At 40.0% G+C, this 27,952-nt stretch overlaps 1 protein-coding gene across 6 annotated transcripts in view; it reads left to right on the top strand.

Annotated features, from left to right (window-relative positions):
• Nucleotides 1-27,952, top strand: part of cadm1b (cell adhesion molecule 1b) — a 199,272-nt gene that overhangs the window by 108,453 nt on the left and 62,867 nt on the right. For 3 of the 6 annotated variants that reach the window (XM_077208716.1, XM_077208714.1, XM_077208718.1), the window contains exon 2: nucleotides 19,613-19,633. The exons of the other annotated variants lie outside the window; for them this stretch is intronic. In XM_077208716.1, coding sequence (XP_077064831.1) covers nucleotides 19,613-19,633 — 21 coding nt within the window. The remainder of the gene's footprint in view (nucleotides 1-19,612; nucleotides 19,634-27,952) is intronic. 6 annotated transcript variants of the gene reach the window in all.

The raw sequence follows: 27,952 nt of genomic DNA, 5'->3' as shown, positions 1-27,952 counted from the left end.
TTGCTATTGGCGCATCACTAGTATTTTAGTTTAGTTTAGTTTAGTATTTTATTTTATTTTATTTATTTTTTGTAAATTACATGTAATGTTTAAAGAAAATGTAATACATTTTTTGTTTGTGGTGGGGCCAGGTTTAAAATATGGGTATACCAGGAATGTGATCTTTTGGCCTAATAGGGCCAGCAGAAAATAATCCATTGTTGAGCTCTTGACCATGCAAATATTATTTTATAGACGTCACCTTGAGAAACCATTCCCCTCAGAATAGTGCTTATGTCTTTGGCTTAGCAATCTGATCCACTCAGAAAGCAGTGAGAGATATGAAAGACAAACACCCCCAGAGGAAATCCCTCAACCTTGTTTTCATCAGCACCATCGTGAACACAGGGACTTATTCTTATTTGAAATGGCATTCAGTCCTGAATATGCTAAAATTAATAAGTCAATATTGAGAGAGCCGTGATAGAACTGGCTCTGTTTTTCATTCTTTCTTGCCTTTCTGGAACAGACAGCATGACGCATGACGAGCGCAGTTAGGTGTTTCCATGCAAATCGCCACATCAGATGCAGCTTTAATGCTCTGATAATGAGTTGGCAGTCATGTTACACACATGCATCACTGATGCAGCCTCATTTCATATTTCACCTGTAACCTCACACCACATACCGAGTGTGGAATACATTACTCAAAGCTGAACTCTCCTAATAAAAGTGCACTGTGTGCTGCCAGGTTTGTTGTTGCCTGAACAGAGCCCCGCACAGTGAGTGTATGGAGCCTCTCCCCACCTGTCAGATGTGTGTATACGGGCGATGGGTGGCCCCCTGGGCAGAAGGCACTGTTGTGCCAGGTGACGATCAAAGACCTGGTTTCCTGCCTTTCACTGAGAGCTCATATGGCTTCCTCACTTTAGACCTTTTTCTGAGGTTTAATCGCTGAATAGCGATGCCACCAAACCGGGGAGCAGGCATAAGCACTATCATCGCTTGCACTTTTCTCTCACTGATTGCCCAAGGTCTTCAGTGCATAGATGTACATTTAATAAAAGGATGTGAGGATTTTGTTTTGTTTTAGGTTTTTTACACACACACACACACACACACACACACACACACACACACACACACACACACACACACACACACACACACACACACACACACACACACACACACACACACACACACATAGTGTGAGAGAGAGAGAGAGAGAGAGAGAGAGAGAGAGAGAGAGAGAGAGAGAGAGAGAGAGAGAGAGAGAGAGAGAGAGAGAGAGAGAGAGAGAGAGAGAAAATAATTACTTCATTATATTATATTAAAGATTGCTTATTTATTCTTTATTAAAGGGGATCTATCCATCCATATATGTATATATAAACCAACCAATTACAGGCCCTCTGCTGTCATGCTCCTGAAAGAAACTGGTAAAATGACAAGAAAATTATGGGGCACTAGACTTTTAATTATAATGTGTTGTGACCAATGTGTCTCATAAAAATGCTTTAAAGCATTTCAGATGACCTGAGAATAATGTGGGCTCTTATGGACTCACATCTGACCTCATACATGAAAGTGTGCATTGCTATGTAGTCAGCATACAATAGGATCCGTTAAGCAATAAACAGTTCTCATATTTCCAAAACATGTTTCCTCATCAAGGGCATTAATTGACTGAGTTGCATTCTCCTCCCACAAGCAGACTACAACTGTTATTTGTCTCAAAGGCTTATGGTTTGGACGCATATGAATATTAAACAGCGGCACGCTGCATTGTGTCCGAATTATAGTCATTCTGAATTATGACTAAATGATGTGTACACTCAGTATTCTGGTGCTCCTCCACTTGTAACGAATGGCAAGAAATGTTATGCTATATTAAAAGAATAAATGACACTCAGTCACTTAACGTTTCCAGAGTGCGAGCGAGCTTCATTCTCCATGCATCATAGAGGACGTGATGACGCAAACAAGTTGCTTGACAAACTGCATGTCAGCTTAATGATTCACCTTGTGCTGTGGAGACCTCATGCTGATGATATATCATTCATATTTTAGGCACTAAAATCGATATCCTTACCTTAAAATAGTTTTGGTTTTAAAATTAGTTTGCAAATACTGAATTTAATAATCACATCCAACATTTGACATTTTCGCTGTAATCATTTCCTCACCCAAATGTCGTTGCAAACCCGTATGAGTAGCTTTCTTTTGTGGAACACAAAATGTGAAATAAAAAAAAAGTACCATAAAAGTGTCATTATGACTTGTTAAGAGATTTTTTTGAGAGATGTAATGTCACACTGACTGATGCATGAACAAATTGTTCTATTGATATCATTTTTTCAGTGACTTAGTTGATAATGTTCACAGAACAAGATTTGTTCCCAAATTAGACTGGTCAAGGCTTATTGATGCGGCCACAGTGGTTAACAGCTCATTGGAGGAGACAAAAATTTTGCAATGCAGCGCCAGGCACGATGCAAGTGTTTTGTGCTAGTTTCAGCCCGACGCAGTTGTCATTTTTACGTCCTGCGCCTCGTTGTTCAAATAGCAAATGCATTTGCACCCATGGGTGTGCTGGTCTGGAAACGAGGTACGTTCAGGCGCATTGTTGGCGCATTGCTATTTTGAAGCAACTGAATTAGATTAAAACCTTGTCTAATGTCAATGGCTCAATATTGTTTTGTTATTTAAAGAGCGCGTTAGTAATGTGCGCCTATAGTCGGGTCCACAACGTGCGTACACTTTGTCCCGTAGATGGTCTGCTCGCGCGCTTTAACCTCGCACACGAGCAGATCAGTTTCCTTGCTAGAGAAGCGTTCAGGTTTTCCGCTTGCAAATTCCACCATGTAAATAGCGAATCCGCCATGGCGCGAGCACAACTGGCTTTTAAAGGGTATGGGAGATGACACAATGATTGGATTATTGCACATTACGCCCAAAACACACACATTACTCATTAAGAGAATAGAGACAACCCTTTTAAACCATGCGCCGAGTGCGCCGACCATTTTTCCCGTTGTTAAACTATTAAAAGTGGATTCGGACACGTCACTTGTGCCGTGCGCTTTAGGCTATGCGCTTGGATCGTTAAAATAGGGCCCTTAATGTTTAGAAAAAAGCCTCTTATTATGCTCACCAAGACTGTATGTATCTGATCAAAAATATAGTAATGTTGTGAAATTCTATTACAATTTAACTGTTTTTTTATTTTAATTTAGGTGAATTTTCTGCATCAATACTTCAGTCTTCGGTGTCACATGATCCTTCAGAAATCATTCTAATATGCTGATTTGGTGCTTGAGAAACATTTAAACAACATAGCCCCGCATATGCGGACAAAAAAATTAATAAATCATGGCGACGAATTGAACTTCCCAAAAATGTTGAATTCGTTGACTCATTGTAGTAAATCGTGGCCATGTTGAACTAATTTGTTGTCTGGTTTTGATTTAACAAACGAAAAAGGGAACTGTCACATTGGGTGTAGTGCTGAGTACACGACAAAGGAGTATCCAAAACAAAACATGCTTTATTAACAAACAGACTAGGAACACGCAAGAGATTGCAGGAGTAATAACAACTGTAGAACAACCAGGCGACAAGGAACAATGACCAGAAAGAACGTCTCGGTTATGTATGTAACCCTCATTCCCTGAAGGAGGGGACGGAGACGTAGTCGACGTGTGTCGACTAATTGTGATCATGCTTAGAGAGCCTATCATCTTCAAGTACTGTTAAAACGAGCCAATGCACATTGGTATAAGTGATCTGCATCTCACACTCCGCCCCGCGGCGCAGGTATCAGCGGATCACCGGTATCACCGGAGTCAGCGGTGGTCCAGCAATAGTGGCGACAGGACCATGACTCCGTTCCCTCCTTCAGGGAATGAGGATTACATACATAACCGAGTCATTCTCTTTCAGTCGCTCACGTTCGACGTAGTCGGACACGTTCCTCCTTGAGACGTGCCGTCTGTTGGACCGAGTCCAGCTCCATACCGAGAAAAGAGAAAAGTTGGACCGAGATCCTCTGCACGGTTTGATCTTTTCCCATTTGACCCGAAGACCCAACTGGCTGAAATTTTGGAGCAACAAGTCACTGTGTTCGCACAACTGCTCTCGAGAGTGAGCTAGTATCAGCCAGTCGTCAAGATGGTTGAGAATATGAACACCATGCTCTCTCATGGGAGCAATGGCCGCCTCCGCGACCTTCGTAAAGATGTGGGGCGACAGGGCCAGCCCGAAGGGTAGGACTTTGTACTGATACGCTCGACCCTCGAACGCAAGGTGCAGGAATGGCCTGTGTCGCGGCAGGATGGAGACATGAAAGTATGCGTCCTTCAGGTCAATCGCAGCAAACCAATTTCGGGGACGGATACATTCGACACATACATAGCATTTTGAATGGAAGTTTGTGAAGGGCCTGATTCAAAACTCGCAGGTCCTACTTCCGTATTTATACCTGCGCCGCGGGGCGGAGTGTAAGATGCAGATCTCGCACGCCAATGTGCATTGGCTCGTTGTAACAGTACTCGAAGATGACAGGTTCTCTAAGCGTGATCCCAATCAGTCGACACGTCAACTACGTCGAACGTGAGCGACTGAAAAGGAATTAAGGGTTTAAATACACAGGGAGAGTAATCATGGTAAAACAGAACAGGTGCAGAAACTGCAATTAACAACCAGGGAAACTAACGATGACAGAGAACTCAGGCAAAACGGAACACAGCACTGATTAAAAAAGAAACCAAAACACAATATACACATTACATGAACAAATTAGTACAACGTGGCCATTATTTAATAAATAGAGGGAAGGAATTATATTGTGTGCACCATTTTCTTAAAACAAGGGAATTAATTAGTCTAGGGAACGACAATGTTTTTTTGTTTTCAAGATTATTTGATGTATAGCAAATTCAAAAGACCAGCATTTATTTGAAATAGAACCCTTTTGTAATATTATAAATGCCTTTACCATACATTTTGATCAATTTAATTCATCCTTGCTGAATTAAAAAAAATTATTTGATTAAAAACATCCCGACCACAAACATTTGAGCAGTAATGTATATATGTATGTATGTGTGTATATATATATATATATATATATATATATATATATATATATATATATATATATATATATATATATATACAGGTCCTTCTCAAAAAATTAGCATATTGTGATAAAGTTCATTATTTTCCATAATGTAATGATAAAAATTAAACTTTCATATATTTTAGATTCATTGCACACCAACTGAAATATTTGAGGTCTTTTATTGTTTTAATACTGATGATTTTGGCATACAGCTCATGAAAACCCAAAATTCCTGTCTCAAAAAATTAGCATATTTCATCCGACCAATAAAAGAAGTGTTTTTAATACAAAAAAAAAAGTCAACCTTCAAATAATTATGTTCAGTTATGCACCCAATAGTCAATACTTGGTCGGGAATCCTTTTGCAGAAATGACTGCTTCAGTGCGGCGTGGCATGGAGGCAATCAGCCTGTGGCACTGCTGAGGTGTTATGGAGGCCCAGGATGCTTCGATAGCGGCCTTAAGCTCATCCAGAGTGTTGGGTCTTGCGTCTCTCAACTTTCTCTTCACAATATCCCACAGATTCTCTATGGGGTTCAGGTCAGGAGAGTTGGCAGGCCAATTGAGCACAGTAATACCATGGTCAGTAAACCATTTACCAGTGGTTTTGGCACTGTGAGCAGGTGGCAGGTCGTGCTGAAAAATGAAATCTTCATCTCCATAAAGCTTTTCAGCAGATGGAAGCATGAAGTGCTCCAAAATCTCCTGATAGCTAGCTGCATTGACCCTGCCCTTGATAAAACACAGTGGACCAACACCAGCAGTTGACATGGCACCCCAGACCATCACTGACTGTGGGTACTTGACACTGGACTTCAGGCATTTTGGCATTTCCTTCTCCCCAGTCTTCCTCCAGACTCTGGCACCTTGATTTCAGAATGACATGCAAAACTGAGCAACAGTCCAGTGCTGCTTCTCTGTAGCCCAGGTCAGGCGCTTCTGCCGCTGTTTCTGGTTCAAAAGTGGCTTGACCTGGGGAATGCGGCACCTGTAGCCCATTTCCTGCACACGCCTGTGCACGGTGGCTCTGGATGTTTCTACTCCAGACTCAGTCCACTGCTTCCGCAGGTCCCCCAACGTCTGGAATCGGTCCTTCTCCACAATCTTCCTCAGGGTCCGGTCACCTCTTCTCGTTGTGCAGCATTTTTTGCCACACTTTTTCCTTCCCACAGACTTCCCACTGAGGTGCCTTGATACAGCACTCTGGGAACAGCCTATTTCTTCAGAAATTTCTTTCTGTGTCTTACCCTCTTGCTTGAGGGTGTCAATGATGGCCTTCTGGACAGCAGTCAGGTCGGCAGTCTTACGCAATTGCGGTTTTGAGTAATTAAACAGGCTGGGAGTTTTTAAAAGCCTCAAGAATCTTTTGTAGGTGTTTAGAGTTAATTAGTTGATTCAGATGATTAGGTTAATAGCTCGTTTAGAGACCCTTTTCATGATATGCTAATTTTTTGAGACAGGAATTTTGGGTTTTCATGAGCTGTATGCCAAAATCATCAGTATTAAAACAATAAAAGACCTGAAATATTTCAGTTGGTGTGCAATGAATCTAAAATATATGAAAGTTTAATTTGTATCATTACATTGTGGAAAATAATGAACTTTTTTGAGAAGGACCTGTATATATATATACGTACACACACATTAATTAAATGAATTTCTACTTTTGTGTTCTGCAATGTTCCTTTAAGTCTGGCATTTGTTAAAAATCAACAATTTTAGAAGTATTTCAAATTGTGCAGCCATAACAGTCATTCTGCCTTATGGAGGAAACTCAAATCAATATAAATTAATTCCAGTTTGCTATTTATTCACCATTTTACCTGCTGCCAGTGTAAAGTATGTCTTATTGATTGACTGTGTAATTACCCAACTCGCTTGCTTAATTTGTTGTTAATTTGCCACTGATGGCAATCACATTTGACTGGCGAAAAGCCTGGTGCTCAGCAGCTAGTGTTTATCCTCCATCTGGCTTCTACGTGGCCGTGTGTGTGTATGACTGAGAAATATGTCTAAGCAAAAGCCATGGCACTAAAATAAGGTTTTAAAGCCTGGTCTATGAAGTCAGTATAGCGTCTGCCAGAATTCATTGCCTCGGTTGGACGATCACTGAAGTGCTGCAGAACGCTGGGTGACGGCATCGCAAATGGGGCACGTTTAAGATAAAAAACTGTGTTATCTGTGGTTTGTCATTTAAGTTCTGACATGCAGGAAGTGTGATATACATCTGTGCTGCTTCAGAGCACATGGCAATTTACACACACGCACTTTCTTTTATTGGCTTTCAGCATCAGAGGAAGCACTGGTACCTTACATATTATGCATATCGATTTAGTCCATGTGTATGTGTACTTGTATTCTATTATGGTTACATTTCATTCCTTCTGTAAATAAATGTCTATGGTGTATATTATAACTATTTTTCATGTTTTTTCCTTTTTTCCTGCTTGGTGATTATCCCGTCATGTTTTTCACATGCTAATCATAAACATTTTAGAAAAGAAATGAGTCTCATTTAGGTATATAACCACCTTCTGTGAGTGAGAGTTTCATCACGACAAAAGAGAGAAATTTCTCAGCAGAGGCGTAAAACATACAGTATATTCCACAGATTAAACTCCCACTTTAAGCTGGCAATTAAAATAAAAATATGTTTCACAAACTTTGATTTATCTTTAGTTTTTCCTTGAAAATTTTCATTTTGTATGATATCCGATATGTTTGTAATAGAGATGTAAGAATCAAAGTAAGAGAGTATCAAAGGATGAATAAGTCTATACAGTATAAGGATGATTCATATATACATACTACATTTTTACATGTATTCATGCAAGAACAAATAGACAAAAGTTAATATTGAAATTACAATTTTATATATTACAGATATTAATTAATTAACATACAAATATTTAATGAAAAACAAATAGTCATTACAGAAATATAAGTGTTTTTGAACTGTGTAACTACTTTGGAACAATTGTTCCTTAGTATATAAATTAGGAAATTATGTAAAAAAAAAAAATTATATACAATATATATTTTTTATTTAATACTATCTCAATTTGTTGTGAAACTAAAATGTTAATCATAAAACAAATACTTCATAAAACAAATAGTCCTTAAAGAAATATAAGTTTTTTAATTGTAAAACTACTTTGCAACATTAGATGTATTAATAAATTAGAAAATTATGTAAATTTGAATTTAAAAATCTCTCTCTCTCACACACACACACACACACACACTGTCACGAACACACAGACAGACAGCGTAGATCCAATAGCAGGTATTTATTAAAAGGGGTAATCCGTACTCACATCCAGTCCAGGCAAGGGTCAAATTCCAACAAAGACAGTCCAAGAATAAACAACAAAACACGAGAGAGAAGCAACAACAGGAACGGAAGTGTGGGGACATTAAACAACGAATCCGTACACATACTAACACAGATAGGGAATATATACACAGATCTAACAAGACTAACAATGAACAGCTGGGAACAATGATGACGGGGAACAGCTGAGTGCAATGAACTGATGAGTGACAGTGACAGACAGAATGCTGGGAAATGAAGTCAATAGTGAAGGACACCGTGATAACGAGGACCTCTAGTGGACACCTGGGGAACACAAACCCAACACTGTGACATAACCCCCCCTCTACGGAGCGGCTACTAGACGCTCCAAGACAAAACACACAACACAAGAGTTCAGGAGGGAGGTGGAATGGTGGAGGATCAGGGGGAGGGATGGGGGGCCAGGTCCATGAAAGGGAACAGAAACAGGGGGTGATGGTTTAGCCGGGGGCCAGGGCGGATGCAGACAGTCCATCGGGCGGCCAGGAAGAAGCAGACAGTCCATCGGGCGGCCAGGGCGAAGCAGACAGTCCATCGGGCGGCCAGGTCGAAGCAGACAGTCCATCGGGCGGCCAGGGCGAAGAAGGCGACCCATCGGGCGGCCAGGGCGAAGAAGGCGACCCATCGGGCGGCCAGGGCGAAGAAGGCGACCCATCGGGCGGCCAGGGCGTAGAAGGCGACCCATCGGGCGGCCAGGGCGTAGAAGGCGACCCATCGGGCGGCCAGGGCGAAGAAGGCGACCCATCGGGCGGCCAGGGCGAAGAAGGCGACCCATCGGGCGGCCAGGGCGGTAAAGACCAGGGCGAGGGCGACCATGGCACAGGAACAGCAACAGACACCGGCTCATGCACTGGAACAGGCACTGGCTTTGGAACAGACATTGGCTCCAGCTCTGGAACAGGCACTGGCTCTGCCTCCGGCTCTGGAACAGACACTGGCTCTGCCTCCGGCTCTGGAACAGACACTGGCTCTGCCTCCGGCTCTGGAACAGACACTGGCTCTGCCTCCGGCTCTGGAACAGACACTGGCTCTGCCTCCGGCTCTGGAACAGACACTGGCTCTGCCTCCGGCTCTGGAACAGACACTGGCTCTGCCTCCGGCTCTGGAACAGACACTGGCTCTGCCTCCGGCTCTGGAACAGACACTGGCTCTGCCTCCGGCTCTGGAACCGACACTGGCTCTGCCTCCGGCTCTGGAACCGACACTGGCTCTGCCTCCGGCTCTGGAACAGACACTGGCTCTGGAACAGGCACTGGCTCTGTCTCCGGCTCTGGAACAGGCACTGGCTCTGCCTCTGGATCAGCAGCCACCGGCTCAGGAACTGCAAACACCAGCTCAGGAACAGTCACTAGAACAGAAATGGTAACAAGGACACACACAAACACATAAACAAACACTGGCTCAGGCACTGGAACAGGCACTGGCTCTGGAACAGGCATTGGCTCTGGAACGGGTATGGGCTCTGCCTCCGGCTCTGGAACGGGCATGGGCTCTGCCTCCGGCTCTGGAACGGGCATGGGCTCTGCCTCCGGCTCTGGAACGGGCATGGGCTCTGCCTCCGGCTCTGGCACGGGCATGGGCTCTGCCTCCGGCTCTGGCACGGGCATGGGCTCTGCCTCCGGCTCTGGCACGGGCATGGGCTCTGCCTCCGGCTCTGGCACGGGCATGGGCTCTGCCTCCGGCTCTGGCACGGGCATGGGCTCTGCCTCCGGCTCTGGAACAGCAGACATGGGCATGTCCAGGATCCTAACCAGACGCTCCAGATAGTCCAGATCCAAGAAGGCAGACAGCACTGGCTCTGCCTCCGGCTCTGGAACAGGCATTGGCTCTGCCTCCGGCTCTGGAACCGGCAATGGCTCTGCCTCCGGCTCTGGAATGGGCACTGGCTCTGCCTCCGGCTCTGGAATGGCCATTGGCTCTGCCTCGGGCTCCGGCTCTGGAACAGCAGACACTGGTTCCGGCTCTGGAACAGCAGACACGGGCATGTCCAGGATCCGAGCCAGACGCTCCAGATAGTCCAGGTCCAGGAAGGCGGACGGAACGTGAACAGTCTCTCGCTGGGCAGACGTGACGTGAACAGTCTCTCGCTGGGCAGACGTGACGTGAACAGTCTCTCGCTGGGCAGACGTGACGTGAACAGTCTCTCGCTGGGCAGACGTGACGTGAACAGTCTCTCGCTGGGCAGACGTGACGTGAACAGTCTCTCGCTGGGCAGACGTGACGTGAACAGTCTCTCGCTGGGCAGACGTGACGTGAACAGTCTCTCGCTGGGCAGACGTGACGTGAACAGTCTCTCGCTGGGCAGACGCGACGTGAACAGTCTCTCGCTGGGCAGACGCGACGTTAACAGTCTCTCGCTGGGCAGACGCGACGTTAACAGTCTCTCGCTGGGCAGACGCGACGTTAACAGTCTCTGACTTGAGAGACGTGCCGTGAACAATCTCTGACTGGGCAGACGGGACTTGAACAGTCTCTGACTGGGCAGACGGGACGTGAACAGTCTCTGACTGGGCAGACGGGACGTGAACAGTCTCTGACTGGGCAGACGGGACGTGAACAGTCTCTGACTGGGCAGACGGGACGTGATACATCTCCCTTTCACCTCCTCTGCGGCGACCTCCACGGGTCCCACGGAACTTTACCAACCGGGTCCCCTTAAACAACTCCCTTCTCTCCCGCTCGGTGGCTGGGGAAGAGATGTTGCAAAACATACCGCTGGATCTTGTGACGACGGATTCGTTCTGTCACGAACACACACACAGACAGCGTAGATCCAATAGCAGGTATTTATTAAAAGGGGTAATCCGTACTCACATCCAGTCCAGGCAAGGGTCAAATTCCAACAAAGACAGTCCAAGAATAAACAACAAAACACGAGAGAGAAGCAACAACAGGAACGGAAGTGTGGGGACATTAAACAACGAATCCGTACACATACTAACACAGATAGGGAATATATACACAGATCTAACAAGACTAACAATGAACAGCTGGGAACAATGATGACGGGGAACAGCTGAGTGCAATGAACTGATGAGTGACAGTGACAGACAGAATGCTGGGAAATGAAGTCAATAGTGAAGGACACCGTGATAACGAGGACCTCTAGTGGACACCTGGGGAACACAAACCCAACACTGTGACACACACGCACGTATATTCTACAGTTTTATTCTTCTTTCTTATTCTACACAGATGATTTAGGCAACGATTAAATAATATATAGAGTTAATAAAATCAGCATTGCTTTTCTTGTAATAAGTAAAGATATTTTTTATGTTTTATTTTTATTTATCCTGGCCAGAACCGGTGTAGACACACATGGAGAAATCTCAAGTCGCCTGTGAATAACATCAACTAATAAAACACTTTATTTAGCATCTCCTCAGGGGTGAGACTACATTTTGAAAAATAGAAAAAAAAGGAAATTAAAAGAAAGAAAGTAGGCGGAAAGGCACTAAGGATTTTATACTAGGATTCATGTTTACTTATCTTTAACAAATACTAAAAATAAATGTTATATTAGCTTCATTGGGTTATGACAACCCCATATACTGTAGAAATGCTTAGCTCAACTGCTTCCATCAAGGATATTATCCAGTAAAAAGATATTATCCACTGTCAAACCAACATACTGGAAAATTATTTTCCTGCTGCTTTCGTTTTGTTTGTGACCTGCAAAAATTCTGTTTGCTTGTTTTATCGTACCGTGAGTGCTTCCTAATCCCTGAGACGATAAATGCTTTTGGTCCTTTGAATCAAATAGAGTCCAAACATCAGGCTACAAAGCAGTCTAGCATAATGTGTTGATGTCATTTTATATTACCAGTTAGTGTTGTAATAGCTAATACCTGAACATTTTACATATATTATAAACATTTCTTGGCCAAATTTCATCTGAAATGTAATAAAATATAATTTAAAAGCAATATAACACTCGTATTATATTTCAGCACTCTTGCTTAAATATGTATTAAAATGGCAAAAAAAAGATCAATAAGATGAAGAAACCAAGACAATCATGTGCGAAATCATCTGATATGCTGTAAATATTGGGTCTCAAAAGGAAAGTCAGCCAGAGAGGGACCTTGACCTGCCAAAAGTGGAATAAAAGTAATTATTAGCACTCCTCGCTGTGCACATTTCCTCTGATACTAGACAAATGAAGGCTTGGTTAGCCGAGATGTTTGCTTCATCATTCATTCCTCCCACCCACAGCTGATTGATTGCTGTGATTTTATTAAGAAAAGGAGAAGGGAAAATTGAAAAATGCTTGTTGCAGTGTGGAAACACAGTGTTGATTATAAACTCTTAGGCGAGACAAAGGGGCCACCTTTCCATTTTGTAGCCCAACAAATAGGCAGCAGGTGTTTTTGACAGGTGTCTGATTGCGCGCTACAAAATACATTAAAAAAGCAAACAAATTGATGCATTTTTGTGCCTCTCATGGTAAATGGAGTTGGGTCTGATGGATGCTATTACCCAGGGATCTGATTGGCGGGACACAGTGACTGAATAGCACAGGTGTTTCGGGGAGAACAGTTTGTGTATCTGTTGCGCTGAGCGTCCTTGCTTAAATCGTGGTCTTCTGAAGTGTATCTAGAGCGGTTCACTATGGCAGTGTAATTGGTTTAACCTTTTAAACGGATAGATGATTTCCCTTAGTACGACACTTAGGATCGAATTATAATATCCATAATGAATGGAACATATGCAGCCTCCCTTGCAAATTGGAGAAATCTAAATCAGTGGCCCTCAACTGGCTTCCTTTCAGGTCACAGATTGGACATCAAATAAACACAACTGTACCAAAATTGTTTATAATAAAAATACAGTATGTGCCGGTTTTTCTTAAGGAATACAATCTCTCAACTAATGCTGTACTACACTGCTGCATATTACTAGAATATTTAAGGTTTAAATGAACACCAGTAAAGTCCAAAACATTAGATTCAATTGCTATTTATTTTATATATATATATATATATAACCAACATTGTATACAGAGTTATATACAAATATTGGAATTGAACAAAAGGCAGTTTACAGTATATAACATTTTGCTGTGTATGATTCTCTAAGCAGAACCGACTCATACTGTAAAAGTCATTTGTTCTGCAATCACACTACACCAGTTGTGTTGTGTGGGTGTCACCAGGGCTGGACTGGGACAGAAAATCGGCCCTGGCATTTTGGCACAGACTGGCCCACTACATATGATCATAAACACCACCCATCTTTGCACGCGCTTGAATATGTTCAACTCCTATTCATTAAAACCACTAATGGCATGTAATGAGTGAGTAAGAACGAGTGAGAGTTAACAGATGAAATAAGTACAAAATTGTAATTTATTAATACAATTGAACTATACTCCGCAGCGATGCATCAAAAAACAAGCTATAAGCTGCACTGGCATAGCAATACCAGTGTTTCCCACAGGATCTTTGGTAAAACTGTGGTGGGTGGACCTCTGTCCCTCTAGGGGGGTTTGGGGGCATGCCCCCCCCCCCCCCCCCCCTAAGAAAATTGTGTGCATTTTAATGTTAAATTCATCAATCCGGTGCACTTTGAGAGTTAAAAATTAAAAGCTGCAACCCATTTTTAGTGTGCAAATTAAACACAGGAAAAAAAAAAACTCTTTTAGTATACAACTATATTTACTATATTACACTACTACATAATAATAGTTATAATTAATCTCAAGACAGTAGCCTAATAGCCATATATTGTAAAACAAATGCACTGAAAAATAAAGAAAACTTTCATAATTAGTTTTGTACTAATTTATAAACTTGAAAGAGATAAGCACATGATCTTTTATTTTGACGGAAACTGCATCAAGCTTTTATTTTGGCGGAAAACATGGATACAAACGCGTCTCATTAAACTTCTAGTAAATTGCTGTAATCGTCAACAATGCAGATGTGGAAATAATGCGTAACTAGGTAATGGGTTCCTACACTCATAGCCAAAGTGTTTTAAAAAGTAGTTCTGCTTACCACAGACTCTACACTTTCTCATCTCTCTCCTGATCCTCCTCACTATCCTCCTCATCAGCCACTGGAGCTGATGAAGGTCCTGCTGCTGAAGAAAACACATATACTTTGACACATTTTACAGCGTCTGCTTGAAGGGCCTATATCTATTTTTCACGCTATTTCTCTGCACATTCCTTGCGTTTCTTCTCCATCTCTCAGACTATGGACAGATACACAGTACACTTGACACTGCATGCTCACTCAAAGCACAAAGGGGGAGGTGTTTCAAGATTTGATTGGGCCAGCCCAGTGTCAATCAAGAAAACCCACCAATGGGCCGCTGATCTACGTGTTTCATGGGCCGGTCTGTCATAGGAAAAAAATATGATTTTTTTTTTTTTACCAATGCATTACATCGGCACTAACCCAGCGCCGTCAATTAAACAAAACAAAACGAATGGGCTGCCGATGTACGAGTTTTATGAGGCGTAAAAAATAAATAAAAATATGAGATGTATCGGCCCAAAAAGCACGTCGGCCCACCGGTCATTTGCCCGGTATGCCAGATTACCAGTCCAGCCCTGGGTGTCACGAACTGCTCTGAGACACAAAGGTAATGCAGTATTTATTGAACAGGGTAATCCAAAGACGTAATCCAGATAACAGGCAAGGGTCATACACAAACAATCCAAACAATAACAGATCAGGGCTGAAGCAAAGAGAGAAATCCGAGGGAACAGGCAGAGAATCAAGAGAACCAGGACACGGGAGAAACAGATAACAAACACGCTCAGAAATACAGTAGAGACACTAAACAAGACTTTGCAGGGAATGAATGTGAAAAACAGGCTTATATTGGGTGAATAAACAAGATAATGACATACAGGTGGATACAATGAGTGCTGATGAGTCCAGGCAGAGATTTGTGGGAGATGTAGTTTGTGAGGGAATGACAATAGTCTGATGTGGAGTGCCCTCTGGTGGCTCTCAGGGGCACTCCAGCTGGTGACCGTTACGGGTTTGATTCACTAAAATGAACTAGCTCATAAGAGTCATATATTCGTGAATGTTGCACTACACTGTAAAATAAATTATATGATAAGTTATTACAACATGTTTTTACATTGCTTAAACTCTTCAAAATAATTTAAGGGATTTTCAACTTTTTTCATGTAATACACGATTCAACTAATTTTTTAAAGTCAGTTTAATGTCATTTTAAGTTGAAATGACTTAAATTTTTAATTACATTAAACTCGGATGTTTAAGGCAGAAATTTTTTTAACAGTGTACATGGGTTTGCGTTGTATGGGTTTGATTCACTAAAAAGAACCGAATCAGTGGTCATTCGTTTGGGAATAAACTTGTTGCACTTTATATGCTTGATTCACTTAATTAGAACCGGCTGATAAGAGTCATTATTTCTGAAACTACTGCGTTGTCTGTTTCACCATGTAGATTCAGTAGTGATATTGTGGCGTCGTTGAAAATGCTGTCCAGCAAACTCTTTTAAATAATTTCACTACATTTTCAGTCCGTAAAAATGTGCTTGTGTGAACTGGTAACCAAACCTCGATACAACAACAAAAGATATGGTATGCTTTTTCTACTTCCCTTGAAAAATTTATGAACCATATTCAGCATAGCACAACAAATGGGCTTGTTGCAGTTTAATATTTGCATTTTGAGTGAGAATCTTCTACCTAAATCATCACATGAAAAGTAATTATCTTGTGATTTTGGAGATGGTCAGTGCCACTGATTGCTTTTTCTCACAATTTCGAGAAAGTCAACCTTTTTTCAATGTGAAGTCCAGGTGGGTGAGCGCAGGTTTAGTGACTGTTCTGTGACCTGTGTTCTGTCGGTCGTAGTGGGAGGATGATGTCCCTGTCAGCTTCTCTCACCCTTATGTTCTCATTATCCACCTCCTGTCCACATGCTCCAAATGACAGACTCAGGGACAGGAGCACACAGCCCTCCACTAGAGATGATTATATAAAGAAATAGTGCATTATGGGAAAAAATGAGGAATGTAATCTAATTGATGACGTTGGCTAAAATAAGCATTTCATCAGTGCGGGTTAAGCTTTAAGACGTACGTTGGAATAAATATTATTGTGTATCTTGTATCCACTGGGAAATGGCCAGCAGCAGAGCAAGAATAGGTTCTTTTCACACTCTGTTAACTATTCACACATATCCAAGAGGCTGGTATCAGTACGTATGCAGTCTGGTGAGAAAAGCTCTTTCTGCTTGATCTCATGGAAAGTCAATACAAATGTTTATTTGGCGTAGTGACTTACAGGCAGCTTGAATGGTGCTTTTCATTTGTTTCTCACAGTTTAATTATATTTTATGCTCACTGGGCTTTAACATTTGACACTGATGGCGGACAGGACTGTGAAACATGAGACAAAACACAAACGATCATGGTGCTATTCCGTAACAGTTACAGTGAATTTTCCTAAGTAAGACATGTTCCTGGGTCAACATTTCAGTCTGAAAAATTAGTCCTAACCCCAAAATCACCTAAAGTCATGGCAGTCATGGCCTAATGGTAACAGAGTTGGACTGGTGACCCAAAGGTTGCTGGTTCGATTCCAGTACCGGCAGGAATATGACTGAGGTGTCCTTGAGCAAGGCACCTAACCCCCAATCGCTCCCCGGGCGCCACTCAAGGCTCACTACTCACTGATCTGCTCCTATTGTGTGTCCACTTACTTGAATGGGTTAAATGCAGAGGGATACCATCTGTCACCTTACCCTGGTTGTAAGACTAAACTTGACATAAACAGCAAACTTGTCCCTCAAATCTGATTGGAATGTTGTTCCAGGATCAACAAAGATGTTGATCCAGGAAAATGTTGCACTTGGTGAAATCAGGTTTCACCAAAAGGGGTCATTTTTTAATTTCTTCATTCTGAATCTCCACACGGCATGTAGTGGAAAAAAATTATATATTGGGACGATTCAGTTCTTTTTCCTCCAAACGTCACAGATAAAGTAACAGCAATTAAGTTTTACCGACATAAGCGTGAGTAAATGGTGATGAACTATTCCTTTAATGCTTTAGCTGTAGCATTTTATTGTTATTATTATTATTATTACCTTGTAATAAAGGGGTTGGTTTAAAATTCAATTTTTAGCATCATATAAAGTTTTATAAGACACCATTAAAGCACAGAATCACTTTCACAAATGGTCAAGGAAAGAATAACTTAGGTTTCCAAACCGAGAGCTTTGTTTTGGTCACCTAATCATGTGTCCTTGGGCGCACATGGCATGCACAGATTTTTCCATCAGATCCCCGTTAAGGTACGCTTTGAATCCCCACCCCTACCCTTTTAATTAAATGAAAGCACAGCAGGTCACATACAAGCTCAAAGTCACACCACAGTAACGGACAGAAGCACATAGAATTGTGCTCATGGTCGGAATACACAAATATGGCTGCTCAGCGGGGTAACTACAAATATAACTGTGAAATTAAAGGGGAAATGGGGCTGAATATCTGCAGGGCACAATTCAGAGGTAAACTTTAGCTGCTAATTTGATTTACTAATGCAAATATTATAGCCTATATAAGTAGTTGAAGACATTTGCTTGATCTTGGCTACTTAAAGGAATCGTGGAATGTTTTCATTTACTCCTGCTCATGTTGTTTCAAAACCATATGTCTTATTTTCTGAGACATTTTAAAGAATGTTCTGCTTTCTGTTTTCCAGGCAATTACAATAAATGGTGTTTAGATCTATAAGAAGTATCATAAAAGGGGCCTGTATGACTCAAATCTTATGAAACCATTCAATAGCTTACACTTACTTACTAATGGCCTTCCTCTTCAGCTGTATTGTTGCGAGTCGTTGAGTTGAAAATCAGTCAGACCAGTTTTGTATATTGGATCAAAAGATTTACTAAGTAATTTATTCTTTCATGTACTTAAAACATCAATACTTTGCATTAATCTGTATAGTTAACAATTTTGTACAGTTTTCGAATGACACGAGGGTGAATAATCGATGATAAAATATTCATTTTTATGGTTACCAAAAAAAGAGCAAAGGGATCTTGTCCTTTCCTTAAATATTTATAATAATATTTATTGGTTTTGTAGTGGTAACATATTGCACAACTGCCGTTTGAGAGGAATCAGCTTTCAAAATCATCCTTTTTGAAGGATGCCTTCCAAGCACAGCTGTCTACACTCAGATGGCATCAAATGGGCTTCTGCTGAAATCTGACCAGCAATATCTTGTAAGAAGATTGACAGTAGTGACATCTAATCACTGCCCTACTGACATGCCATAACTCCCGCCTGATACACGTCAGGCTGAGGAGCTTATTGACACGAGGATCCTCTATTTATAGTGCTGTATGTCTGCTGTGAGTGCCTGGATGAATCTAGAAGACTTTTTACAGGACTCATTAGCCTCATGCTGTTTATCATACACTGTATTCATATTAAATGATCTGCTTTTCAAAATGCTCAAATGTCTGAACTTGTAACCTGGATATGGAGGTCTTGGACAACTTTCCCGATATTTTAGATATCTTTAATTATGATATTATACTTGGCATTTGATCTGTGATGGAAACATAACAGGTAAACAAAAATATTGGATTGTGCGTCATATCCAACACATTTTATCAAATTACACAAGCAGTGTAAAGTTTATATTTAATTGTATTTAGGATACATAAAAATGCTAGCAATGAAATTAGCCTTGGCAAACCTGCTTGACCTCAGTTTCTATGTCTATCCGGCTGTACAAAAAACGTACGTGCACACTTTACATACAGATCCCTGTGAATAAAAATGAGATCACCTTGCCTTTTCAGCCAATATCTCTAGTCTTTCTGCTCTGCCTGTGATGTCCAGCAATAGAAACTTTATAGCTCTCTTTCTTCTACAACAGTCTCCTTGACTTTGACAGGGATGGCAGTTTGCCATCAAAAAAGGACAGTGTAACTCATCTTTGGAAGGAAATGCTAATGCAGGAAAGAAAGAACTGTGAGGGCTTAGTGTCATGTCATCTTACATATGCTACGGAAAGATTAAAATCCAGACTTGAATGAAATTTGATGCATGCAAAGTATCTGATGACTTGAAAAGTGAAAGTTTTCTGCTTTAACACTATTATATGTGTCCTGTTTCTCTTCACGCTTGCTCAGGAGCTGCTCAGACCATATCAGGTACTGCTCTTCCTCTTCCATCTGGATCACATCACCTTTCAGTGTCTTCCAACTCCTAATTTTTCTTTCTTTGCACGTCGTTTTACAGTTTGCATGTTTTGATATCTGGCCATTGAGGCAACCTGCATGTTTTTTCCTTGTTCTGATCTTAAGAATCTTCCATACCTTGTCTGCTTTCCCCCCCAATCTTTCCATTATTGACATTTTAGGATTGTCTTATCAAACTGCTTGTGCAATATTAAAACAGCCACGATCAGGTTCATTTCAGATTTCCATAAGATCATTTTGGATTGATCTTACACAAGACTTATCTTTTTGAACCTTTACACTCTCTTCTTACTGTACATGAGGTCCTCTGCAAGGTCTTCACAGATTTTGGGAACTGTTACTCTAAGCCAGGGGTGTAAAGAGTAATAGTACTTCACAATTCATTACTGCTATTTTTACTTTACCTAAGTACTTTTGAGACTGAATATTTTAACTTGTACTCAATTACAACTTTTCTACTCACCACAGTTTAATTTATTCCAAAGGCTAGATCAGGATGGTATGATACTGGAAGTGCACATCTATGCATTCTTTATTGACTAAATTTGGCAAATGCTTTTTTGTATGAACCTTAAAGTCAACATGAAATCTAAATGAGCAATTCTATCTTTACAGAATGCTGCTGTGTTTATTACAAATGATTTATCCATTCAAATCACTAGTTTGTAAAAGATTCATTTTAGTAATGGGCAATAGAAACTATATGCAATAAACTATACAAAATTGGCCTACGATCAAGATTTTAATTCTATCACGATAATGCATGTTGATGACGCAATATACCCACGAAATTTAGAGCCACGAGCTGCAACCAGCTGCAATGCATCATCGTATTCGTCATCTTGAGTAAACATGGCTGAAAGCGAAACGGAAGAGCTGGTGAAAAAGACCGGTGCAACATCCATTATTTGGACTTGGTTCGGATTTAAGCCGTCTGATGAGCAGCACCAAACTATACTCTCTGTAGAGTGTGTGGGGCAAGAGTTCCGGCTAAGAGAAGTAACACGACTGATCTGTTCTACAACCTCAAAATGAAACATGTCACTGAATACCAGCATTGCCAGGCATTGCAGCCAACCCCAAGATCCAGTCCGAAGAACGCAGGACAAAAAAACAGGAACTGATCCAGACCTCCATCCAACAGTCATTTTCAAAAGGTACTCCTTACAGTAGGAAGAGCCCGCGATGGATTGAAATTACCAGGGCCATAATTGTTTACTTGTGTAAGGACATGGTCCCTTTTCAAATGGTAGAGAGACGCGGCTTTAAAGCCATGTTGAGAGCTATTCATCCACGATACGATGTGCCAAGCCACAAATACTTTACAGAAACAGCGATGCCAAAATTGTATGCCGAGCACCGCGAAAAGGTTGAAAAAGAGCTGTGTAGTGCTGCCTTCTAGAATGATTTGCAGTGCACTACAGGAAAGAAACCCAATACTCTTTGTATAAAGTTTTTCTTTGTTAAAGTCTCTGCAGCTAGTGTACTTGAATTTTATTTATCTGCAACATTATGTTGTATAATTACAGTTTTGCACAATAAATGTTCTCAAAACAACATATGTTTCTTTCTTAACATATGGTTCTATTATAATCTATTATATATCGTGATATATATCATTATCGCAAGAGGCTGCAATGTATATCGCAATATGGATTTTAGGCCATATCGCCCATCTCTAATTCATGTGGACTCGTAATCTTTAATCAAAAACATTGGGTGGGACTAAATATCCTCTACAATTGATTGCAAACTTGAATTCAGATCTGCAATCATTTAGTAAGCAACACCCAACTTCCTATAATCCAATCAATTCCCGAAGGATGTTCCGTTTTTTTCATCCCTACATTCATTCCAGAAGACGTTTCTCTTGGATATACACTAAATGGATAAAAGTATTAGGACACATCCCTAATTAAAACAAGAGGGACTGTAATGACATTGCATTCCAAATCCATTGACATTAATATGGATTTGGTCCCCCCATTGCAGCTATAACAGCTTCCACACGTCTGGGAAGGCTTTCCACAAGATTTTGGATGGTTTCTATGGGAATTTTTTGCCCATTGACCCATTAGAACATTTGTGAGGTCAGGCACTGATGGCCTTCCTCAAACTCTTTCCACAAAGTTGGAAGCTTAGCATTGTCTAAAATGTCTTGGTATGCTGAAACATTAAGATTTCCCTTGACTTAGGGAGCCTAGCCCAACCCCTGAAAAACAGCCCCATACCATTATCACTCCTCCACCAAACTTTACAGGTGGCACAATGCAGTCAGGCAGGTAACGTTCTCTTGCCTTCCTCCAAACCCAGACTGGCAAACAGAGAAGCGTGATTCGTCTTACACTGATACGTCTTACACTTACGACATTGACTGTCGTACAGTCTGACATTAATGACAACTGAGATCTTACATTGTGACATGGATTACAGCGATGATCATGTGCGTACAGTCTGACAAGCAACAATCACAAAGGACTATTATAAATCGCACAGTGTAAATTACTTCAGTAAAGTTAAATCTGGGTACTTTTTTAGTCTCGCTCAAGTCGGTTTTTCAGATAGATACATTGATCTTTAAAGTAAAATAAACATAGTACTCATATTTAAAGATCAGTACAATTTCACTGTACTTTACACTACTGCTCTAAACAATGTGGAGAGTGAAGATCAGTACCAGTAGTGTGAATCTTATAAAACATTTCTAAAACATGTCACTGTCAATTTTACTCCAGAATTAAAAGAAATAAAAACAAGATTTATATTTTGCCTATACAAAATCCAAATTGCTTAAATAAAGCTCATTTTATGACCATTTAGCTTTTTTTGCACTGTACATTATTTTCATGACATTTCTCTCTCAATTCTCTTTACGATTATGCAATAAAATATCCTCTTTATGATATTCAATTCACCATAGTGTGAAAAAAATGTTTACTTAAATTTCAAAATACGGTAACACTTTAGAATACTGTTCCTTCATTAATGATTAAATACACAGGAACAAATGATTAACACACTATTAACATTCTAGTAACTACTATTAACTAACAAGAAACCCTGATTAACAAATTAGTAAGTAATAGGGCTCAGTTGAATGTGGTAGTTAACTATTAGCTAATCATTAACTACTATTTTTTTAATTCCTCCCAGAAAACTACTACAGGTTTATAATTAACATGAATAATGCATAATTTATAATAAAAGGTAATGACAACCCACTAGTAATGACTCAATTGTTGGTACATCCTTCTAAAGGAACTACTAATAATTATTTGGATCAGTATTCTAAAGTGAAAAACATGATAACTACCTAATATTGACTGTCATTGTAAGTCATTGTAAGCTTTTGAGATTTTTGTAAGATTTTGAATAGTAATTCCTACGATGGATTTGGTTACAATTGAGTCATTACTAGTGTGTTCCCATGATGTTCACTTTAGAATACTGATCCAAATAATTAGTAGTTCCTTTAGAAAGATGTAGTAACACTTGAGACATTACTATCCAAAACCTTACAAAAACCTCAAAATCTTACAATGACTTCAGTCAGTATTAGGTAGTTATCAAGCTTTTCACTTTAGAATACTGAGCCAAATTATTATGAGTTCCTTTAGAAGGATGTAGTAACATTTGATTAATTACTAATGGGTTACCATTACCCATTATACATTATTAAAATGTATTATGAACCTGTACAGTATGTAATATTTCTTATTAGTCTTCAGTGTGGTATGAAAAATAGTAGTTACTGATTAGCTAATAGTGAACCACCACATTTGACTGAGCGCTATTACTTACTAATTTGTTAATCCGAGTTTCTTGTTAGTTAATAGTAGTTACTAGAATGTTAATAGTGTGTTAATCATTTGTTCCTGTGTAGTTATTCATTAATGAAGGAACAGTATTCTAAAGTGTTACCCAAAATACATCATGTTATTATTTGTTTTGCTTTTAATTGATACTTTTTAAAAATCATTGTATAACAGTATTGTTTTGACTAGTAATACTGACTATTGACTTTTAAAAATTACTGTATTTTATAAAGAAAATTATCATTTTAAATAATAGGAATAATACAAGCTATAGGTATGTAACTTTTGGCCCTCTAGCAGTTAAAAACATAACTGCAACATAACTGCATGCATTTTGCAGAAGAACAGTTGTGTTTCAGCTCTGTGTGACTGTGCAGATGAATCTGTTATCCTACTGCTCATAAAACATTCACTTCTAGACTTATAATCGGTTTAGATGGAAAGGATCTCAAGCTGACTAGCTGAAGACGTTACTGTAGCTTTACCCATTAACAGACACGGTACTTTCTTGAAAATAAATTCCAGCAAAGCGCTACAACAACCTTAATGAAATGAGCCTTAACAATAGATAATACTTTACAATGAACTCTGTTAGAGAGCTGCATATGGCAATTTTTCTGTTCAATATAATACCTTACTCAGCTGTTCAATAATAAAAACATCTCATATGCTCTTTTATCTCTCAGTTCTCACCATCTCTGAAAAGCCAAGCCAATATTTATTCTCGTTTTAGTAGGAGCTCTGTCGCGTTCTCTTTTTGCCACACGACTCTCCTCTTTTGGCTCTCCTCTGTTTGTTTTAAACAGGTGATTCCCCATAGGTTTGTCAACCTTTCTCACTTGATGTGACAACTGACCTATGCCACTCCCACACCATACACACGTCAAAGTAGTCGGAGCAACTTTTCTCTATTTACAGATATGGCGAGACACACAATGGCCGAGAGACGTATGCAATTTCCCTCGAAAACCACCCTAACAGGTTTAAAATATAAACGCTTATAATAGGTTTACCATAGTGAATCAGGGTAAGAGAAAAACTCATTTAGGAAGAAGGATTGATGATGTATTATTCATTATTTATTTAGTTAATTTTTAACAAAAAATAGTTACATGGTGTACCTGTAAACTTCAGGGCAAATTATGGTAATGAGGATTGTGGTGGTAAAATGTTCTTACTCGTCCTGAAAATAATAGCACAGAAAAAAAAACAGAAAAAAAAATTCTGAATAGTCTTATATGAAGCCTTTATTTTCTTTTCAAAATTCGTTTTTTTTTTTTTTTTTGACTGGCTTTGTGAAGTTCAAGAAAAACAAAAGCCAATGACTCTGAGGAAAATATATATTTTTTTGTGTGTCCAAAGAAAAAAGGCATAAAAAATGTTAATCATGCAAATGGGTTTAAATTTACACGCGTAATCTATTTTAAATGACTTCACAATGCATTGGCGTGCACTACTGCGTGTGCACACCTTCACACTCTGCAGTCGATGAATCAGTAATTCTTTAGTGCCTATGCCATTCTGCCTCTCTTTAATTGGCATTGTTCAAACTTACTGCATGCGTATGATTAGGTACATTAAGATGTTAAAGTTGCTCATTCAAAAGAATAGACAATATTCCCAGTTGCTCTTCATTTCCACTCACTGACACTGGAAAGGATGCTGTCCAAACAGCTGTTGGACAGGTTCATGTTTACCTACACCTGCGTTCCATCTTCTGTAGTCAAACTGTTGGCATGCAGCCATGACTTGGCTTTATGTGCAAATAAAAAAAAGGATTTTTTGAAGTGAAGAAGCCTTTAATAACCTTCAAAAAATGACTTCTTTAAATCAATTATTAAGCCAACTCTTGCTTTTAAAGGCGTGTGTATAATTAATAATACTAATATAATATAAAGTTAATAAAACACCTTCCCAGAGTACCTTTTAATGTGTATCAACCTTGAAAAGTTCTCGCTTCAGGAAATGTGTATATTACCCGTGGGATCTGTTCTTAAAAAGACTTTGAGAGTGAAAGATATGCTATTATCATGAAACTTCACATGCATTAATTACATTTCAGAGTCATGAGACTCAAACAGTAGATGGTAAAAATGACAGCGCACTAGGTTTTTAGGGATAAAGATGAGTGGTGTTGAGGTGAGTAGGATTGTAACTATCAGGGATTGTTATTTGGAGAGGTCAGAAATGGAGCTTGTTGTAAATGTGAGGGATGGACACCTTGGTGGGGTTATGGGGCAGAACTGATCCAGACTGTCATGGCCTTGAATGCTAAATGAATGAGTTAAATCACAATCAGTCTTTTGGCCAATCACATTTTGGCTTTCTTGAGGTGAAATTGTAGATGAGGCTGTGTGCCAAAGACTAGTGAGCTTTAGAATCAGCCTTTAGAATGACATAAAGCCGGGTAAGTGATGACAGAATGTTCGTTTTTGGGCAAACTGTCCTCTTAATTTGTCCAAATGGCATCAGTCTGTCAAAACTTTCCAAATTATGTGTTTTCAGAATGTTATCCTAATATCACTTATGACTTTATGATGTCTAAACATGGTGCCTAGTTGTATGCGCTGAAACTCTTTCTTATGAGCTTTTTCAGTTTTTACAACCCTTCCAGCTAGAGTTTTTTTCCTTCTTCCTTCGTTTTGTTTGTCATGATTGCGACAGCATGAAACCTGGCTTCAGGATGATTTAACGTTGGGCATGATCGCAGATTGTAGTGACACAGCACCTCGGTGCTCTCACAAACACTCCCAGCATGCCTGTCTGCTAATACTCCTTCATGGAGTGGACGATGCTTTATCATCCCTAACTTTCACAACTCAGGAGGACAGGCTAAATGTGTAATTCTTCCACACCGATTTGTTGTTCTTTGACTGGGACATGCAGGGCTGAGCTGGGCTCAGTCGTATAGTACAGAAATTAAGATGTTTTGTTTTTAGTCTCTGTAAATGTCTGATTGCTCAGCCACACACATTTTTCATTGGATGTTGTCTTACGGTTGTGCTAAAAGTCGTGTTTTACTCTGCGTGCAAGGATAAAGTGTTTAAAAGCATTCTTTGGTCATTTTTCCATGCCTCTCAGCTCTGTGGGTATAAATATAGAGCAAGGTGACTTTTGCTTTTCTGCTGTCTTCACTTGCAAGGAATAATGGATCCCCATTTTGAATGTAAACCATAAGGGAGTGATGCAGCCTCTAATTATCAGCTGTTACTGGCTCGCAGTGAAGTGTATCCGATACTTTCCTCTGTGTTTGCAGAGCTTGATGTTCAGGTCTGGGTATTATGCTGTTGAGAGCCGCTGTTGATTGCCAGCTTCCATCAGCTTGTGTTTAGATGGAGAGGTTTGATAAAGTTCTGCCGTGAGCAGCAATTACCAGCCTTCCCCTCTCGGTTACTGAGTGCTGCAGTCTTGTAGCCAGGGTGTTCCACACACACTAGAAACACACAACGCTGTAAAATCAATACGTCCAAACCGAGAACCCAGCCGGTACATCTTAACCTTGCATGCATGCTCTGACATATACGCGGAGCGAAACATTGTTGCTTGTTACATTTATCTGTGTCACTCTCAGTTTCTTTTACGCCGCTCTAAAATGTATGGATGTGTTATGCAAAAACATCAGTATTCAAAGGACTCCTCATGAGGATTTGCATTATCATTGCTGTCATCTATTCAGTTTCAGCCTCAACTTTTACAATTTCATGATACAAGAGCAGAATGAAACAGGATCTGAATTGTAATAGTATTTTTGTTTTTTTTGTGCTTAAAGAAAGAGTGTCATGATTGCCTCTCTGACTGAATAGCAAGGCAACAGCCAAATGAGAAAAACTGTGTTCAGTGGATGCATTGTAATTACAATCCAGATTGTGATAAGACATGGGGAATGTAATAACCTTATTACACTGGTATTGCAGTGATGTTCACTTTTTTTTTTTTTTTTGCAGACTTGGCTCCCAAAGTGTTTTTTTTTTCTATTCATTTTCTCCAAAAGGATTCCAAAATTTTGGTAAAAGAAAGTAATGAACCAAAGAACTTCTGAGATGAATCACATGGCAAACTTTGATTTTAAAATAAAGGTTTTTGACGGTGAACAAACTACTCATCCCATAAACCATTGCCATTGCAAATTATGTAATCAAATCAATTTTTAGAAGATTAATCGAATATTATATATAATTTATTATATATACAATTACATTGGCAAATTACATTTGCCAATTATTGTATTAATAGTCAAAGAATTCAATTGATTAATAGTCAAATAGCTCAAGCAAATATAACAGTAGTTTTGAGTGTAGAGAGACATAAGTTGCAATGGTTTAGTAGTGATTACATTATTCACAGTGCTTCATCGTAATGAGAAGACGCTGCTGAGCTTGTTTGCTGTTGTTTTTGTTTCCAATGTAACAGCATCTTCTCTGATTGGTGGATTTATCTCCAGGATTATGGGTAGTGA

The sequence above is a fragment of the Siphateles boraxobius genome, unplaced genomic scaffold (genome assembly GCF_051911475.1).
Source record: "Siphateles boraxobius isolate OS27281-9 unplaced genomic scaffold, OSU_SipBor_1 6, whole genome shotgun sequence".
Classification (NCBI taxonomy): Eukaryota; Metazoa; Chordata; class Actinopteri; order Cypriniformes; family Leuciscidae; genus Siphateles; species Siphateles boraxobius.
The sequence above is the reverse complement of the archived record's forward strand: the minus strand, read 5'-3'. Positions and strand labels throughout refer to the sequence as shown.